This window comes from Momordica charantia (genome assembly GCF_013281855.1).
Source record: "Momordica charantia cultivar OHB3-1 chromosome 9 unlocalized genomic scaffold, Mcharantia_2.0 BLBB01000009.1, whole genome shotgun sequence".
Taxonomy (NCBI): Eukaryota; Viridiplantae; Streptophyta; class Magnoliopsida; order Cucurbitales; family Cucurbitaceae; genus Momordica; species Momordica charantia.
The window spans coordinates 29,555,695-29,571,094 of NW_028275167.1; the positions used below are offsets into that span (position 1 = coordinate 29,555,695).

The following is a 15,400-nucleotide window of genomic DNA, read 5'->3' on the forward strand; positions in this document are numbered from 1 at the left end:
AATGGTCGTACGTGGATATCGTTAGGCCGTCCTATCACCCGTGAAGATTGGAATTCTCTTATCGTCGTCTCTCCCAAACAAATTCGCCATTTTTTTATCAATCAACCTCCCACAATGAAAGTTGACAATCTAAGCTTACATAAATTTGCTCTTCCGCACTCGGTGAGACATTTTATTAGAGGTTCTTTCCCGCGCGTACAGTTCTTCTCTACTGTCGCTTTATTTCCCGAAGCTTCCCGCCTACCAGGCTCCTTTCGCGTTCCTCAGAACCACTGCTTCAAGGTCCATAGTTGAAGGATTGTTTTTGAACTTCACCTTTTCCTTATTTTCTGGTTAATTTTGAATGTTTTGGTTGCTCAGGGTGTACGGTTTGACAGTAAAGTCATGGGTGCAATGGAGTTATCCGATCTTGAAGACGGGGATTTGGTGGTGGAGATGTGCATTACGCATACACTACCACCGGCTCTGACGCTTAATCAGGGACTGGAGAGCATAAGTGAGGCCATTGAAAAGTTGAAGTTGGAACCTCCACGTTCTTCTGATGGAGTCTTCAGGTTTCAGGTGTGGCTTAGTATTGCGTTTTGATCCTTTTCCCCTGATCTTTGTATTTGGAGTAAAAAGACTTTGAAATGCAGCCAAATTAAAGGGTTATTAACAGTTTCTTTGTGTGGAACGGTAACACTGATGATGAATTTGCAGGTGGCTGTTCCTCCGAGTTCGAAAGCTCTTTTGTGGTTTTGTTGTCAGCCGGAGTCATCTGAAGTGTTTCCTGTCTTTTTCCTTTCCAAGGAGAAGGTTAATGCGACAATTAAGTCTCTATACTTGAACGATACCCGTGGAGTTTTTGGAATTGGCACTGCAATTCCCTTTGCAAGCTCGTCTTCTACTTCATCAAAACAAAGTTCATTGAAAAGGTTTGTTTCAGCCTTTAGCTTCAGTTGCTGGCTTTGATTCTGGAATCAGCATTACTTTAAAAGGAAATTCCATCAAAACATATATTTAATGAATATATTTTTCTGTGCTGATTTGAGCATAGTTCTATTTGCCAGTATATTAGAAACTTCTCTATTAAGGTTGAAAGTTCAAATTCCCACCTATAATTGAATTGTAATTCTAAATGGAATTAATGTATTTTGCTACCATTTGTTCATGCCATCGTATTTTTGCTGCTTTGGTTGTAAATAAGTTTTTGGAAGTGTTACCATTTACAGCATGACTTTATTAACTAATTGTAATTTTGCAAAAATACCTGTTGCTATGGTTCTTTTGGGTGTGCAAAATGCTGTTGAATCTGATCCACTATTCAATGCCACTGAAAGCTCGATCTACTCAAGTGTGTTTTATTACTTTTTACGAAGGTATCTCACGAATGATTCAGCTCCTATTATGGCTTATGGTTTTGTAAATGAGAATACTGGGGAGACATCTTCGCCAAAGCACGAGGCTGGTCATTCATACTTTTGCGTTCCCCAAGTAAATTTCTGTCTGGATTCATATGATGCTAGAGTTATGCCATTGATCTGTTCATCCTGTTACATTAGTTAATTCTCTGGTGGAATATGTGTTTAAATATTCTTAAATAATTATGGTCTTGACAGATTGAGTTGAATGAGTACGAGGGAGTTTCTATTCTCTCTGCAACACTTGCATGGAGCGAATCTTTCCCGTGCACATTGGAGGAAGCTCTTCATTCTTTGAGCTTATCTATCTACCAGGTATATCTTCATGCCACATTTCCCTGAATTCTAGTCAAATTTTATTAGATCGTTTACATGATTTTAATAACTATTATCTAATCTGTGTTTGACATAGGACATTAAAATATTAAATCTAATTGACAACATAAGAGAGACTTAGCTTTTAGGGGATCCTTTGACCTGCTTATAGTCATGTTGATGTGCTAGCTGGATGATACTAAATGATTGTTTTGTGACTTGTGTCCAGATCAGTACAAATTTTCCGTCCAGAGAAAAGTGCCAGTCCAAATTCATAAGATCTTCTTTAACAGCTTTGAAACTGGTGGATAGAACACATCAGATGGTATAAATTTTAATCGTTTCCTGATACTAATTTGGGATAACATTTTGTTTGAAGTGGTGGTTTTATGAGAATTTTAATAGATCAGCTTTGCAGTTGCAGCCACTCTATATTCGTACTATAATTTCTCCTCATCTCCTTCATCACTCTGTCTATGCATTGGTTGACATTTTTGTTTTAGTAACTTGAAATATAGCTTGTTGCACTCATTAAAATGTATGTTTCCAGTAGTTCTTATAATTGAAGTGACTACCTGGCCAGTGTGTGTACTGTATGTATTGTTGTGGATCTTTTAGAACAATCCTTAAGAGTGCAATATAGATTACAGATTTTAGAATCAGTAATTGTTACAGCCCCCATCTTTAGACTGTAGTTCCTACCCTCCCACGTGAAGGAGAAAATGGTTAGCAATGAGAATACGGTATATATTTATCAAACATTAACTTGTTAGCCAACTGAGGATTTATATGACATGTTTGGCTATCCTAACAAGGTTGAGATTTTGGCTGACTTATTAGGTGGGCATCGAGATTATCTAATTATCTAGTAGTATATTCTGGTTAAATGGGGGTAAGGCTAATGAAAAGAAGAGGCCATTCTAGAATTGTGCAGTTTTTGTTGGCAAATAAATTGTATTTTGTTTTTCTTGCGAGGCTTCCCTGTCAGTTTGTATCTTACTAATTATCTTTTTAGTTATTATAATTTTCTCTGTAAAATATGATATATATGTTGCATCTTCCATTTTCTATCACACCTTATTATAATTGACTAGAAAGAACTATACCAGACTCTTTGAAGATAGATATTGGCAATGCAAGACTTGCATCATGTTCTTGCCCTTGTGCTTGTTTGCGCTCTATCTTCTATGGTTGTCAGGGAGATATATACCTTGGGTAGGGTGATGGAAATGATTGTAAGTTTATGGTATACTCTGAAAAATCATTTCCATTTCAACGTGTGAGTTTCAACTACCTGGATATCTGGTTTTGCATGTGGATTTCATAGTTATATGGATAACAACGATCATTTTCTCCACTATTGTTATGTTTCTGTTGATGTTACAACTATTCTGACATTTCCAGTTTTGATTGAACTTAATGATAGTTTTTAAAGTTATTTTAAATCACTTAGATTTAAAGAATATATCTCCCAGAAAGCATAGAAATCATTTGGAGATGTATGTTTTGGTTCTCGCCATTCTCATTTAAGCGTGCAAATATTGTAGGCATACATGGAAGTACTTTCAATGGCTGGTGAAAGTTTCAATACTGGGATCATGGAAATGGTATCTCCTCTTTCTGGTAATCTTTCATCCTTCAATTATTGAATTCTCGATTTACTTTGGCAGAGTTTCTGCTATAATTTTCAACTTATATTTTTGTTTAGCTATGGAACGTACTCTCAGTTTTATGGCTTGCTGTCTGCTGGTCACTTAGATTACAGAAGCAAAAGCATATTAGCAACTGATGGTTTGTGCATAGCTGAGAAATATATTGAAGTTTCATATATTTCAAATTTCAAAATGGATCTAATAGCCCTTTGATATCCTCCTTCACAAATCAATAATATGCACAAGTTCATTACATATTTCCTTGTTCATGGAACTCTGCAGTTGAGAATGAAGTAATAATATAATCAGACCGCACTTTATTGACAATTTCTACCATAGCCTTCTGGAAAAGAGTACAAAGGTGAACATGCTCCAGTGAAAAAAGAAGACATTGTTCATGCTAGTTCAACATGTCAGATGTGTTTATGGTTTGACTCTTTAATAACCTTCACAATTATTGCAGAAGGGGTCTTCACTCTCCCATCAATTCTGCATTAGGCTTTCGTCGAGTGTTGCTGTTGCATGTAATATGGTGAGGTTCCAAACTTCTGAAAATGCAGACCAGTGTAAAATCATGATTAAATATGTATATCTGTCCTTGCGTTGCCCACATTGTGGTTTTCTGTTAAATGATATATCTTTTCCTTCTCTTTCCATTTTGTTTGATTCTTTTACAACTATATACTAATGTACCTGCTACTTGCTTTTCAAGTTTAGTTAATTAGCTTCATTGAAATGTTATCATGGAGATCAATTATCTATCCTTTGGAGTATTTTCTTTCCTTTTCTGAATTGGGTTGTATTTGGCTGTGGTTTTCAATAAAATGCGTTCGTTTCATATATTATCTGAGCCACTGATGTTGGTGCACCTTGCTGGGTGAGGCTCGCAAACCAACCAGCTGTTAAAGAATCAAGATGACACATATCCAGTTGATTTATTGATATAAAGTTGTTTCTTATCCCTCTGACATGACACTTCTACCATCAGTGGGATCATATCAGTGAAACTCGTCACTCAGAGCAAGAGCATGCCAACATCAATGCTCTCTGGGCGTCACTCATAGTTGAAGAATGTTCCCGTCTTGGTTTGACGGTATGTTTACTGTTGATAAATATTTTCCATTAACATAGATGCAGACAGATCTGACCTGTTATTCACTCTAGTATTTTTGCATAGCTCCTGGATCAAGATCATCCCCACTTGCCGTTGCTGCTGCAAGTCATCCGCTGATAACATGTATGGCATGCTTTGATGAACGCTCTCTTTCTTTTCATGCAATTGGGTACGCTAAAGGATCTCATAGGCCAGCAGTTGTAATCACATCATCAGGCACTGCTGTTTCAAATCTTCTTCCTGCTGTGAGTCATATTGAGCATATCATGAAATAATATTCAACTACTTGCTGAAATTTAATTTGAACATTTTTTAACCAATGTATTGGAGTTGCCTAAATCTTTTCAATGCATAAGCCTTTCACTCACGGTGAGGACAGGAATTTTATTTCTTCTGAGCTTGACTTATTCTCAAGCCCAGGTTTGAATTGCCCAAGGATCTCCACGTTCGTCTATACTTGAGAAACAAAGTTGGCTCATCTCTTCAACCTCTATTATTTATTTATTTATTGTATTTTGGGACAAGACATTGCTTCTCTCTCTAATCAGTTTGAAGACAAGTAAATAGAGGAATAAAAGAATAACATTGAACAACATTTGGTCTCCTAAACTAAAAGTAAGTTACAAATATATTTCGTCCATTAAAAGAAAACAGCGCTCTTGTACCTAGGCTAAAAAACGACTTACAGACATGGTAACAAGTAGGAAGTTAGTTTTATAATTGCTCAGTAGCTAACAAACTTAGTGGTTAACAAAAACTAGCTTCCTGATTATCAGGAATGAAACTAAACTGTAGCTATTGCGGTGATAAGACTCTTTACAAGCAGTTAGCTGTCTGAGCGGCCTAAATGAGGGGAAATGCCTAATTTTTATCTTAACTTATGATTGATAATTTTGTAGGTGGTTGAAGCCAGTCAAAATTTTCTACCTCTTTTATTGCTAACAGCTGACCGCCCCCCAGAGCTACAGGATGCAGGAGCAAATCAATCTATTAATCAGGTATGGAAGAGAGAGATTTATTAACTTTCCTATTGTGATTTCTACCTTTTATTGTTAAATCCTCGTACTAATATAAGTTTTTTTGTTTAAAACAATTGAACATGATTTTGTATTATGCTATAGATCAATGAGTATAAACGTATGATATACATTGTGTTCATATGCTATTGCAGTTAAAAAAATGTCTACTATCACAATCAAGTACGTGGTAGTCACAAAAGATTTATATCTGCAACAACCAAGTATATGATAAGGCTGCATATCATTTTCCTAGAGTTCATTAACATTCATTGGGCCCCTAAACTGTACTAATCAAGTGTTTGGTTAGTGATCCTAGAGTTAAGAAGCAACTATTGTTCTTTATTATTTTTATAACTTGAGGCCTGAGCTTGTTCAACACCTTTCAAGATACTGAAAAGACCGTCTTTTCTGTGTTGAGTGCTCGGCTCATGTTTTTCTTGTCTGGTGGATCCCAGCCCTCCATTATGATTTTAACTTACAATTTTTGTTAGTTTATTTTATTGAAAGTATTTGAATTTGTTAATAGGTAAACCATTTTGGTTCATTTGTGAGGTTCTTCTTTGGTCTTCCTGTCCCAACTGATCAAATTCCCGCCAGAATGGTACTTACCACTCTTGATTCTGCTGTACATCGAGCAACCTCTTCACCCTGTGGCCCCGTTCACATAAATTGTCCATTTAGAGAGCCACTGGAAAGTAGTCCAAGTCGGTGGAATTTAGCTTGCTTAAATGGATTACACGTTTGGATGTCAAGCGCTGAAGCTTTTACCAAGTATATTCAACTACGAGCTTCTCAAACGTCTGCTGATACTTTTGGCCAAATGGCAGAGGTTTTGAAAGTAATCAATGGAGCCAGAAATGGCATTTTACTTCTTGGGTCAATTCACTCAGAAGATGAGATATGGGCTGCGTTTCTATTGGCCAAACATATTTCATGGCCTATAGTTGCTGATGTATTGTCAGGTCTACGCTTGAGAAAGAGTTCATCTTCCTTTCTAGAAATAGAAAAGAACTTTTTCTTTGTCGATCACCTTGATCATGCATTGCTTTCTGATTCTGTAAGAAAATGGCTAAAATTTGACGTGATTATTCAGGTAATACTTACCCACTCATTTTTTCTTCTTCTACTTTTTTCTCACTTTCCTTAAAGCCCAAACACAATTCTTTCCGTAGTACAAGTCATCTTCCAGTATAAAAAATAGTGCCCTTAATCATCAAGATTAGTAAAGCACGCTGCAGGGTTTTAATGTGGTTTTCGATGAATGCTGAGTGAAAAATAGAGGATAATAGGAAAATATCATAACAGTATGCTTGGGCTTGGGTGTGTAACAGATGTACTCAATGAGTACAGGAAATTTGAATTGTATTGTTCAAGTGGTATTGACATAATGGCGTATAGTCAGTACATCTTTTAAGGTCAAAATAATGAAGGTAAGAAAGGTACATTTTTGTTGATCATTATCCACACTTCTGTAGGGTAGCTTATAATTAATGAGAAGATGCAACGTGAAACTCATGTAATACAGAATGGTTAAATAGTAGTGGAATATGTCATCTTGTGTAGATTTCCATGAAAAGTAGAGGTAAACGTGAATTAGAGCAAACTATTATAGTTGTAATTTGGTAGTTTGTAGGGTTCTGAAATGAAGGAAGCTTCTAAGTGGCACCTGTTACTTCCATTTTACCACTAGGTCATATTAAATGAACAAAAACTTCCAAGAATCACCTTAATTTATTTTCCTTCTTTAATTAGCTCTATGTTTGCAATAATTAACAGATCGGAAGCAGGGTAACAAGCAAGCGTGTTTCGAAGATGCTTGAGGACTGCTTTCCTTGTTCATACATCATGGTTGATGAGCATCCAGGTCGTCATGATCCATCACATATTGTGACCCATAGAATTCAAAGCACCGTCTTAGAATTTGTGGGTTGTTTACTTAAAACTGGATTTCCTCGCCATAGGAGCAAGTGCTCTGCTACACTACAAGCATTGAATATGATGGTAATTGATCTGATCTCCAGTGGTAGTTCTTATTTTGTTTTTGTTCCTCAGTTGTAACAAGTCTTGTAGGAACTATTACGACCGAGAATAAAATTTTATAAAATAGAGCACTAGTCTACTGCAATTAGACTGAAATCCAAAATCTGTATTTTGTTTTCTTTCTTTTTGGGAAAAGAAGGATCAATATTTAAGAAGTTCATTCTTCTCAAGATGGATGAATTTCAGTTTGTTTGTTTATATGATGGTGAAGAGAATGGTTAAATTAATCTTTTGCGGACATGTAATGACATTGTATTTTGGTGTCTATAATTAGATGTGAATTTATATCTCGCCAAAAAAAGTGGTGATAGTTGAGTATTCCATGGTTGCACTTTCCAATTTGTTCTCATTTTCAGAATGGCTTCATCTATTTTACAGGTTGAGTGGGAGATACAATTTCAAATTTCTTCTAACTACTCCCTATCTGAGCCACAAGTTGCTCAGGTAATCTCAGAGGCACTTCCATTTGATTCTGTTCTATTCTTGGGGAACAGCATGCCAATCCGTGATGTAGACATGTATGCACATGGTTGGTCGAAATGCAACAACAGCGTAGCAGCTAAACCATTAAACTTACAACTTCCATTTTACTGGACATGGACTTCTGGAAATAGGGGAGCCAGTGGTATTGATGGACTTCTTAGCACAGCTGTTGGTTTCTCTGTTGGCAGCAACAAACGAGTATGTAGCTAGAATTTGTATGTACAGATTTATCTGCAAAAAGATCACTTACAGGGCTTATTGGTTATATAAAGAACTATGCCGATTAATCACACATTGAATGGTTTCTGTATATCATGGTTCATTTTTAGAATATCTGACCTAGCAATGTTTCCAGAAAACTGGATAATAAGGTAACTGCCGTGTACAAAATCAACATAGACATCACCTTATTATACCTGAAGCCTTTTGTTGTGTAAATATCAAAACAATTCTTGCGAAATACCTCCATTTTTTGTATCTTTTTGCTTGTGTTGTTATTCCATGAATCTTGTATACTGGGTATTTTTTAGATAAGAATATATATATGCCTATTTCTTCATCCTTCTTTCTTCCTCAATCTCTTCATATTTCGATGATATTCAGGTGCTTTGTGTAGTTGGAGATGTTTCTTTCCTTTATGATACGAATGGCTTGGCAATTTTGAGCCAGAGGTACAAAAATGAAAGGAAGAAAAACCTCTAGTCTTGTGTTACAGCAACTGTACAATTTTTCTTTACTATTTTCCCTTTTGCATTTTCTTTTATTTTTCAGAAATTAACATGCTAATATTTTAGTAACTTACTCTCTGAAGGATGACGAGGAAACCCGTGACTATTGTTGTCATCAATAATAATGGTGGAGGAATCTTCAGTCTCCTTCCCATTAAGGACAAAGTAGAGCCAGCAATACTAGACCAGTACTTCCACACCTCTCACAAAATTTCACTCCGTAGCCTATGTGTGGCACATGGGTAATAATTATGTATTTACCTTAATATATTGTAGAGTTTTCATTTAACATGCCTCTGTCTCTTGTTCACACACAACCGTGATTTTATCAATTGTTGTAATGAAAATCAATTGTTCTATGCTGTTCTAAACAATGTTTACGTAAATTCTGTGGATACAGTTGCAAAATATGATCCTGCAGGATTTCAACAATTAGCATTCAAACAGCTTCAGTTTCAAGATGTTAAGGAAAAAGTTTTATGTTCGTTCAACATGGTTACTTTTAAGCTTTTGTGTCTTATCAATGTGTCTTGATTGTTTGAAAAGCATAAAATTAAAATGGGTTTTTATCTTGTGTTGTTGTATCTGATTGGAGCCAATTTTTAGACTTAAATCAAAAACTATATTTTTTGGTTAGACATCTGTTAATGTATTGAACTGGTGGGTCATGAATCTAATTTCTACTTGATGTTGAATTTACAATTGTGGATATTTCTTGGGAACTTTAATTCAATAGTCGATGTGGGATCTACGGTGACAAGCGTCTTAAATGATTTACAATAATTTTCCAAGCCTCTTAACTTTATTTCATAGTTACAACCTGCCATATTCTGTGTCAATCTTGCTTCATTTTAACTTGGAAGTTGCTAGATGTACAGTCTGAAGCACCTACATGTTCGGACAAAGAGGGAACTTCAAGATGCTTTACTTATGTCTCAACGTGAAGAAAATGATTTCATAATCGAGGTTGAAAGTTCCATTGATGCCAATACTAGCTTCCACAGGTTTCTTAAAAATAATTATTCAAGTTAAATTCCTTTAGGTTGATAGATTCTTCCCATTTATTGAAAAGTAAAACATTTTTCAAGGTTACATTTTGTTTTTTGCTGTTGACTCTTTATGGTCCTTGTGCCAGTCTCATGAGGAAGTTCTCTTGTCAAGCAGCAGATCATGGGTTAAGCATCCTTTCAAGGCTTTATTCTGAAGAATCTGTTTCACCTGGACTCTTCCTTTGCAAGATAAGTAGAATGGATTACACATTGTTCAGGTGTTTACCTATTTCTCTTATTAAGTTATAGATGCCCTGAGTGGCTAAGATAATGCTAATCAGAGAATTTTGGTGACTAAATCTCTGTTCCCTTTTTCCTTTGGGTGACAGAATCCCGCTATGTGCTCCACCTACTACTACATCTAGTTCTATAGACCAAGTCGGTCAGAAGCTCTACAGAGAAGGTTTTATTTTGTCTTTGTTTCTTGAGGATGGGAGCCTTGGGCTTGGTGAGGTTAGTTCTGCTTCTGATCTGCTTATCGAGAAATTTGAATCCCTTCTTTATTATGCACTGGTGTGCCTGATATGATCCTGCCAATCTCAGGCTTCCTATAAATCCTTTTGTACTTTTCCTATTTTCCCCAGTAGGTTGGGTATGAAATTACTTAATTAGCTATTCAACAGGTTTCGCCCCTTGATATCCACAAAGAGAACCTACTAGACGTTGAGGAGCAACTTAAGTGTCTTATTTATGTATTAAAGGGAGCCAAGATCAGCAGCTTCCTTCCTTTGCTACGGGGCTCGTTTTCATCTTGGATTTGCCATGAACTGGGAATACCAGTAGGTGCTCCTATATTCCGGCTTATGCATTTGTTCTGGACTATTGTTATCCATATGTATTTGTTTTTTAGTTGACTGTTCGTCATTATACAGCCAAGCTCAATCTATCCGAGTGTTAGATGTGGTTTGGAAATGGCTGTCCTCAATGCCATAGCAGCAAGACGAGGTTGCAGCTTGTTAGACGTACTCCAGCATCGATTAGATGAAGAAAACAACTTGGCATCTTCGTCAAAAGTTCAAATTTGTGGGCTGTTGGATTCTGGTGGGAGTCCTTCTGAGGTTGCTCGTGCTGCTAAGACACTTGTTGAAGAAGGTTTTACTGCTATCAAGTTAAAGGCAAGCTACATTACCATTTTCTGAAGATTCTCTCTTATTTTCTTTTTCCAGGAGTATTCTCATTATCATGTATCTCAAGATTGGTTGGTTTACAGAAACTACATTGACTTATTAATAATCTAATACTTGAACAATTTCAGGTAGCCCGACAAGGGAATGTCATGTATGATGCTGCAGTTGTACAGGAAGTAAGGAAGAAGCTTGGTAATGAGATTGAACTCCGCGTTGATGCCAATCGGAACTGGAGCTGTGAAGAAGCCATTCTATTTAGCTCTTTGGTGAAGGACTGTGGCCTGCAGTATATCGAGGTACACTCAATGAAGATTTGATTGTATCTCACTAATATATCTTGAGTGATTTCTGACATTTGGACTTTACATGCTATACTTTCTTTCTAGTCTATACATTTCTTGTTATTCTGGTCATCTTTTTGTTGATACAGTCATGTTCCTCTTGAATTTCTCAACTCAGGAACCAGTTATGGATGAAGACGCTATTATAAAATTCAGTGAAGAGAGTGGTTTGCCTGTTGCACTGGATGAAACTATTGATCGTATTCAAAATGATCCTGTGAAAGAACTTGCAAGATATGCTCATCCAGGAATTGTTGCTATAGTAAGTTACGTGTAAAACCCTCGTTATTATAAATAAGATGTGCAATAGTGGAATCCGCTATTCGAATTTAGAGTGGAGTAGATATCCAGGACTGAACTCGGTGGTTTAATATATACAGATACAATCAGCTTTCTAATGAATATTCCCTACTGGCTCTAGGGCTTCATTTGTTGTGTAATTTTGGATAGATTCCCCCCTGTATCATATGTATGAATGGCCTGACTTCATGCCCAGCATAGAAGAAAGGAAAAAGATGTACTGAAGACAGTTCATTTTAGTAAAGAGCCATAATAAGGACACAATTTAGAAATAGCTGGAGAATATTTTTTACGTTAAAATATATCAATAAACTGTGTTGTTTTTTGAAGATTTTCTGCTGGGAGATTTCACATCATTTTACTATAATTTATGTACCAATCATGATTTTTGATCTGTTACATTGTTCCTTCTAGGTTATAAAACCCAGTGTTATTGGCGGATTTGAAAATGCAGCACTAGTAGCAAGGTGGGCACAGCAACTCGGAAAAATGGCTGTTGTTAGTGCTGCATTTGAAAGTGGTGTAGGTTTGTCTGGATATATACAGTTATCCTGCTATCTGGAGCTTCAAAATGCAGAAATAAGAAAACTGATGAATAATCAACCAGCCCCATCTATAGCCCACGGTCTAGGAACTTACCGTTGGCTTGAAGAAGATGTGACTGTCAATCCTCTCAGAATTTGTCGTGACCCTCATAGTGGCATTATGGAAGCATCTGTTGCTGAGGCTAATCAACTTTTGAAGAGTTTTCAAATCAACCAGAAATTTGTTAGTAGAAAATTTACCGAGGAGCAAGTTCGTAGGTACCAATTAACTGTTGACTCAAAGGGGTTCTCTCATTTAATAAAAGTTTTGGAGGTTGGACAAAAAACAAACGTAAGTAAGAAATTCAAATCAAATATTACCTGCTTTTCCTATCTGTTCTGTTTCACAGTTTAATTTTTAGAACCTATGCATCTTCATGCTTTTGTAGGATCCATTTATTTGTTAGAATGACACCAGTTAGAGCTTCTGCAGGATAATGTTCTCTTATTTCTTCATGGATTTCTTGGAACTGGTGAAGACTGGATCACAACCATGAAAGCCATCTCAGGCTCAGCCAGATGCATTTCTCTCGACCTTCCTGGTCATGGGGGATCAACAACAGAAAATAATGATTCTGATGCTCATGTTGTGAAGGAACCAAGTTTTTCGATGGAGGTTGTTGCTGATATACTGTATAAATTGATTCATCATCTTGCTCCTGGTAAAGTTAACCTTGTAGGGTACTCAATGGGGGCTAGGATTGCCATGTACATGGCCCTGAGATTTGGTGATAAGGTTGTTTATGAAATTCTGCTAACTTTTTAAAGTTTTCATTTATGTTCGAATTATTAAGAAAGATGAATGTCTGTTCTGAAGATTGGAAGAACCGTTATAATATCTGGAAGCCCGGGATTGGAAGACGAGGTGGCAAGAAGAATCCGTAGGGCTAAAGATGATTCTAGAGCACGTATCCTTAAGGACTATGGTTTACAAAGCTTTCTTGAGGAGTGGTATGCAGGGGAATTATGGAAAAGGTGGCCTTATTGGTTTTATTTCATCACCACCTTGAATACTATTGTTGTGCCCATTCTTATAATCTTGTACTTTCCTTCTTAGCAGCTTAAGAGAACATCCACATTACACTCAAATTCTTGCCAGTCGATTGAAGCATGATGATGTTCAGAGTCTTGCAAAAGTTCTATCCGATTTGAGCATTGGAAGGCAGCCGTAAGTTCATAAGAAGATGAACCTTCTTATATTTTCAGTTTCGAATCGCAATTGGCAACAATGTTGGTGAAAATGCACCGAGGCACCATTAATTTCCCATAAATTTGCATGCATATTCAAACTAGGGATTGGTCTATACAGGAAGTAAAACACTTGGTATTGTAAGTAGATTATAGATACCAATACAATCTTGAACCTGTGACTCTCTTTTCCCCTCTCTGTGAAAGGAATTTTTGATTGGTTTTCATTGATTTAGAGAAGTTAAATACAAGTTCTAGACCTCCATCTTGGGATTTACGAGAAATTACCCTAAGTAGAGTTAATTACAGAGTGAATGTAGTTACAAAAATAACTAGAGATAGAACACCATTAAGAGGAACGATACATAGCTTTGTCGTACACATCCCTCAGATCTCTTTACTTTTCATTGAATATCTGGGAGTCTTTTCCAAAGTCTGAATTCTTGTTCCATGTTCATCCAAAGGATTTAAGCTTTTACTCTCAGAAACTATAGCCAAGTAAATTGAGTTGAATTTTTTTTGAACTAGTCCTTGACAAGATAATAAGTAGGTTAAGCTGTCCTACTACTAGGAGCTTGAGGTAAGTGAGTGGTGTTCTGGTCACAGATTCTTGGCTAGAAAGCTCACCACATTGAATACTTGTTTAAGTTGACTAATCATATAAAGCGTTCTTTGCCTCTGCTATATGATAGGCAATTGTGGGATGAATTGGAAGGCTGCAAAACACCTCTTTCAATCATTGTCGGGGAGAACGATACAAAATTCAAGAAAATTGCACAGAAAATTCTTTCTAAAATGGATGTGAGCAGGAAGATAAGGGATGGAGCAGTTGTTGAGCTCCATGAAATAGTTGAGATCCCGGACTCTGGACATGCTGCCCACCTGGAGAATCCTCTTGCTGTTATCAATGCATTGAGTAGATTTTTAATAAGGAGAACACAATTCTCTTCTAATTCGGATTCTGCAGGTACCATTTTTATAACCTTTGACATCCCTGCATATTGAGGTCGATGAAGATAAAAATAGTAACCTAAAACATATATATATTAATGGTTTGGTATTTCTATTTTGTCCTGTTTGTTTGCTAGGCCAAGACGCTATTTCGCATGACAGCCAGCCTGTATGAAGCATCAAATATGATAGAAAGGGATTATGGTTCTACGAATAAGATGGTTGATCAAGTCTTGGACACATCATATGCCAACATCTTTTATAGCCCTATTAGTGTTTTATGTTCACAGACATTGATATCTGTCTGTTCTTGAAGTCTAGTAATAGACAAATTTCTTTTGATTGCCTATAATTCTTTGTGGTTATTTTACCAAGGGAATGGTCTCTTTGAACTGATTTGAGCGTAAATGGATTTGATGTACATCTAAGATATGAACACATCATTCTGATGTTAGTTCACTTATTTCTTGTTCAGCATCTTCAGTTTTGAGAACAAATGCAGTAGTTCCTAAAAGAACTAAAAAACTAAGGATAGAGACACCAGAGAGACATACACGAGAAAAAAGAGAAGAAATAAATTTTCAAATTGATTGATCAAAGATAAGGAATAGAGGCACTATTTATAGGTTACAAGAAAAAACAAAATTTAGGAATAACCTCCTAACTTTTCTAACAAAAAAGAAGATTTATTTGCTAAATTTAAACACAAAATCTAAAAAACTTTAAAACAACTTCTAACTAAGTTCACATAATCTTAACTTCTAACTAATTCAACACTCCCCCTCAAGCTGGACTATACAGATTGAACAGTTTCAGCTTGATCAACAACCTTTCAAACACGGGCCTCAAGAGTTCTTTTGTTAGGATATCTACATCTTGATCTGATGATGGAACATACATCATATTTATAATTTTCTCTTCAATCTTCTCCTTGATAAAATGCCTGTAAACCTCAACATGTTTAGTACGATCATGGTGCACTGGATTGAGTGCAATAGCAATTGCAGCCATGTTGTCACAATAGACTTTTATTGAACTATCAAACCTGATCTTGAGTTCTTGGAAAGGGAGTTTCAACCACATTATCTCACAAATACCGTGAGATAATG

The 15,400-nt window shown here is 36.3% G+C and overlaps 1 protein-coding gene across 6 annotated transcripts; it reads left to right on the forward strand.

The window, feature by feature from the left end:
* Positions 1 to 22: 22 nt before the first annotated feature.
* On the forward strand, positions 23 to 14,765 carry PHYLLO (2-oxoglutarate decarboxylase/hydro-lyase/magnesium ion-binding protein). Of its 6 annotated transcripts, none has more exons than XM_022293363.2 (29): positions 28 to 282; positions 361 to 561; positions 700 to 914; positions 1,359 to 1,473; positions 1,599 to 1,715; positions 1,945 to 2,040; positions 3,263 to 3,322; positions 3,831 to 3,899; positions 4,356 to 4,460; positions 4,532 to 4,726; positions 5,381 to 5,479; positions 6,027 to 6,593; positions 7,277 to 7,501; positions 7,919 to 8,221; positions 8,627 to 8,694; positions 8,835 to 8,993; positions 9,630 to 9,755; positions 9,887 to 10,018; positions 10,130 to 10,253; positions 10,424 to 10,579; positions 10,673 to 10,915; positions 11,056 to 11,223; positions 11,387 to 11,530; positions 11,983 to 12,444; positions 12,586 to 12,888; positions 12,970 to 13,103; positions 13,213 to 13,320; positions 14,033 to 14,307; positions 14,429 to 14,765. In XM_022293363.2, the coding sequence occupies exons 1-29, from the start codon at positions 115 to 117 to the stop codon at positions 14,464 to 14,466; spliced, it is 5,175 nt and encodes a 1,724-aa protein (XP_022149055.1). In that variant the 5' UTR covers positions 28 to 114; the 3' UTR covers positions 14,467 to 14,765. The 6 variants fall into 6 exon arrangements, with proteins under 6 accessions (XP_087973670.1, XP_022149055.1, XP_022149054.1 ...); XM_022293362.2 differs by having other exon boundaries at positions 29 to 282; positions 12,970 to 13,127; XM_088117543.1 differs by lacking the exon at positions 6,027 to 6,593 and having other exon boundaries at positions 30 to 282; positions 12,970 to 13,127.
* Positions 14,766 to 15,400: the final 635 nt, after the last annotated feature.